Source organism: Brassica napus, chromosome C2 (genome assembly GCF_020379485.1).
Source record: "Brassica napus cultivar Da-Ae chromosome C2, Da-Ae, whole genome shotgun sequence".
Classification (NCBI taxonomy): domain Eukaryota; kingdom Viridiplantae; phylum Streptophyta; class Magnoliopsida; order Brassicales; family Brassicaceae; genus Brassica; species Brassica napus.
The window spans coordinates 30,890,618-30,894,362 of record NC_063445.1 but is presented as its reverse complement, the minus strand read 5'-3'; the positions used below and the strand labels follow the sequence as shown (position 1 = coordinate 30,894,362).

Here is a 3,745-nt window from a genome sequence, read left to right as displayed (position 1 = left end):
ACGATCTCTTGCTATTTTCCGGCGACTCCTAAAGCTCTTCCAGTCGCCTCCTTTTCTCTCTGTCAGCAACCAGCAGCAGCTCTCTCTCCTCACAGACCGTTCAACTCATCACAAAAAGTTCAGGTATCTTCAGAAAACTCAAAACAAAACCAAAAAGGATTTAAACCCTCAGCCGCATACATACAGCTACATCTAGCCGTATGTCTTTGCAGAATAAAATCTAAAACCCTAATCTATTTTCAAAGCTTAAATCGCGTCTTGTTTCACCCTGTTTAAGCTTGTTTTATTTTTTTAATCTTCCTGATGTGAGTTAATTGCTAGAACCTTTTAGGTTGACAATTACACCAATTTTTTTTACATATCCGACTGCTGCATCAACTTAATCTGATTGTTTGCTTGCATTAGAAACTTGTTATTGAATATTTAAAGTCTTTCTCTGATATGTTGAAATCGACTAGAACCTGTCTCAGATTTGAATGAATTTTTTTTTTTAATATTTTTAAGATAAATCCGATTTTTCTTATAGATAAATCTGTAATTTTAAAGATAAATCCGATTTTTTTTGACAAATCCGACTGAAAGCAATATATTATATATTTTAATTTTATTTTCCTATTTTTTTAAAAACCTTATATCTTTATCTTAAAAAAAAAGGATTTTCAGCATTTATCAGAAAAATATCGATTTAATTTTTTTCCTAATCCTACTAGGAATATGAATTGCTAGTATTTATCTGAAAATAAATAAATTTCGGATTATTACTGATATACTAGCATTATCAAATCATTATATTTAATCTGATAAATATCGAAAACAAATGAAAGTAAGAAATGATTGCATTTTTTTTGAAAATGTATACTAATCTGATATCATGCATGGATTTAACTTTATCTCGATTTTGTATAGGTTTAACTTTACCTTCCTGCATATCACATGAAATCATCTGATTAGGATAGATCATTCATACTGATTAGTTTACTTTCATGTCGAAAATTGATAAAACTGATCAGATTTCATGCAATGGATTTAACTTTATCCTAGATGTATAGGTTTAACTTTACCTTCCTGCATATACATGAAATCGTTTGGATCATTGAAAAAAAAATATATTGTTATTTACTTGCATTGCTTGTATCCGACTGAAAGAGTATGTGAATGATCCGATTATTTTCTTACTAATGGGGATAAACTACAAATATTTTTCAGATGTCAAAGATTGCGAATCTTGATTTCAGTGCTTTGAAAAGCAATGGTGACAACTACCTGGAATAGGCGGTTGATGCAAAGATCATGCTGCGATCAAAAGATCTTGGTGACACAATCACCAAAGACAACAATTCCAGTGACAAAGACAAGTATAGAGCTATCTACATGATACGCGACCATCTCCAAGAGAACTTGAAAACTCAGTACATGACCATGGAAAATCCATATGACCTTTGGATCGCTTTACAGCGAAGATATGACCACCAGAAAACGGTGTTGCTTCCAAAGGCTCAATATGATTGGAAACACATAAGGTTCTTGGACTACAAATCAGTAGACGAGTACAACTCAGTCCTGTTCAGAATTGTGTCCTTGTTAAGGTTATGTGGTGAAAAAGTAACCGAGGAAGAGATGCTTAATAAAACTCTCTCCACGTTTCCTCAAACCAACATGGTATTGCAACAGCAGTACAGAGAGAGGAATTTCGCCACATATACTGAGTTGATAGAATGTCTCTTGTTGGCTGAAGCTAACAACGAACTGTTATTGAAAAACAGTGAGATGAGACCTCCTGGTACAGCTCCATTACCCGACATCTCTAAGCTGGCTATAGAGCCAAAGAAAGAGAGTAACCTTGTCCAACACAATGACCATCCCGGTCCAAACCGTGGAAGAAGTCAAGGACGAGGTCGTGGTTCTTTTAAAGCACACGGGCGAGGACGTGGTCGCGGTACCACACCCGGCTTTAGCCGTGGTCGTGGCCGAGGCCGTAGTGTGTCTTTTAAACCACAGATCAAAGCTGATCGATGCCACATATGTGGTATGGGTAATCATTGGGCAAAAAATTGCCGAACTCCTAAGCATTTGTGTGAGCTTTACATGGAGAGCTTAAAAAGAAACCCAGAAGCTAACATGGTTCGAGACCCGGGATATGATGGTGATGATGATGATGACTTGGAAGACGTCCAGGATCACCAGCACGAGTCAGACAAAGTTGATCACATGGAGTTTGAAACTTCAGACATACTGAAATAAGGAATTAAAATTCCATATCGTTTTTTTTATTGTTTTCCCCTGGATTTGGTGTTCTTTAAGATTGTTTATCAGTGTTTGGCTTTGGATTTAACTTTATCCTTATGAATGAATAAATTTTTTTTCATTTCTCATATGCCTAAGAATTAGATCATTAAAGATACCATCTCTGAAAATTTTATTATTGTTCATTAACTTTATGATTATTGTTTTTGAAGAATGAAAAGTGGAATGGATACAATCGTGGTGGACAGTGGCACCAGCCACACCATTTTGAGAGACAAACGATTTTTCATACATCTCACACATAAGGTAGCTAACATCACCACTATAGCTGGCACGGCTAGCTTAATTGAAGGCTATGGCCACGCCAATATCTTATTGCCAAAAGGTACACATCTTGAGATTGAAGATGCTTTGTACTCACCTAGCTCAAACAGAAGTCTATTGAGCTTTAAAGACATAAGACTGAATGGTTTCCACATCGAAACAATGGGTGAAGGAAGTAAAGAATTCCTACAGATTTATAAAATCACCCAAGGCAATAAGAAAGTCTTTGAGACTATACCTGCGTGTGGGACTGGTCTTTATTATGCCCAGACCAGTCTTGTTGAGGCTAATGCCGTCTTGAATAAAGAATTCAAAGAAGAGTTCACTCTTTGGCACAATCGGCTGGGACACCCCGGTTCGAACATGATGCGAAAACTCATATCAAATTCAAATGGTCACAGTTTGAAAACAAAAAGAGTTATCCCTAAGAATATCACATGTGAAGCATGCTCACAAGGGAAACTAATTACTAAGCCATCACGTACCAAAGTGAATAAGGAAGTGACAAATTTCCTAGAAAGAATACAAGTTGATATTTGTGGACCAATACACCCACCCTGTGGGACATTTAGATATTTTATGGTCCTGATTGATGCATCCACAAGATGGTCACATGTTTGTCTCCTATCAACTCGTAATCTAGCACTTGCAAGATTGCTGGCTCAGATAATAAGACTGAGAGCACATTTTCCAGATTTTCCATTAAAGACTATACGTCTAGACAATGCAAGTGAATTCACTTCCCAAGCTTTTAATGACTATTGTATGTCCATGGGGGTAAGTGTGGAGCATTCTGTAGCACATGTCCATACTCAGAATGGCCTGGCTGAATCCTTTATAAAACGGATCCAGCTGATTGCCCGGCCACTCTTAATGAATACCAAACTCCCAGTATCAGCTTGGGGACATGCAGTACTACATGCAGCTGAGCTAATTCGCATCAGGCCATCTAGTGAGCACAAATACTCGCCATCCCAACTACTAACGGGTCATGAGCCAGATATATCCCATCTAAGAGTTTTTGGATGTGCCGTCCAAGTGCCTATAGCACCACCACAGAGAACAAAGATGGGACCTCAGAGGAGGATGGGAGTATATGTTGGATACGATTCCCCTTCTATTATTAAGTACCTAGAGCCAACAACAGGTGATTTGTTTAAGGCCAGGTTCGCGGATT

The 3,745-nt window shown here is 37.5% G+C and overlaps 1 protein-coding gene across 1 annotated transcript; it reads left to right on the top strand.

Moving 5' to 3' along the window:
* Positions 1–1,290: 1,290 nt before the first annotated feature.
* On the top strand, positions 1,291–2,241 carry LOC106393844. Its single transcript, XM_013834501.2, has one exon. It carries the CDS (start codon positions 1,291–1,293, stop codon positions 2,239–2,241), a length of 951 nt encoding a protein of 316 aa, XP_013689955.2.
* Positions 2,242–3,745: the final 1,504 nt, after the last annotated feature.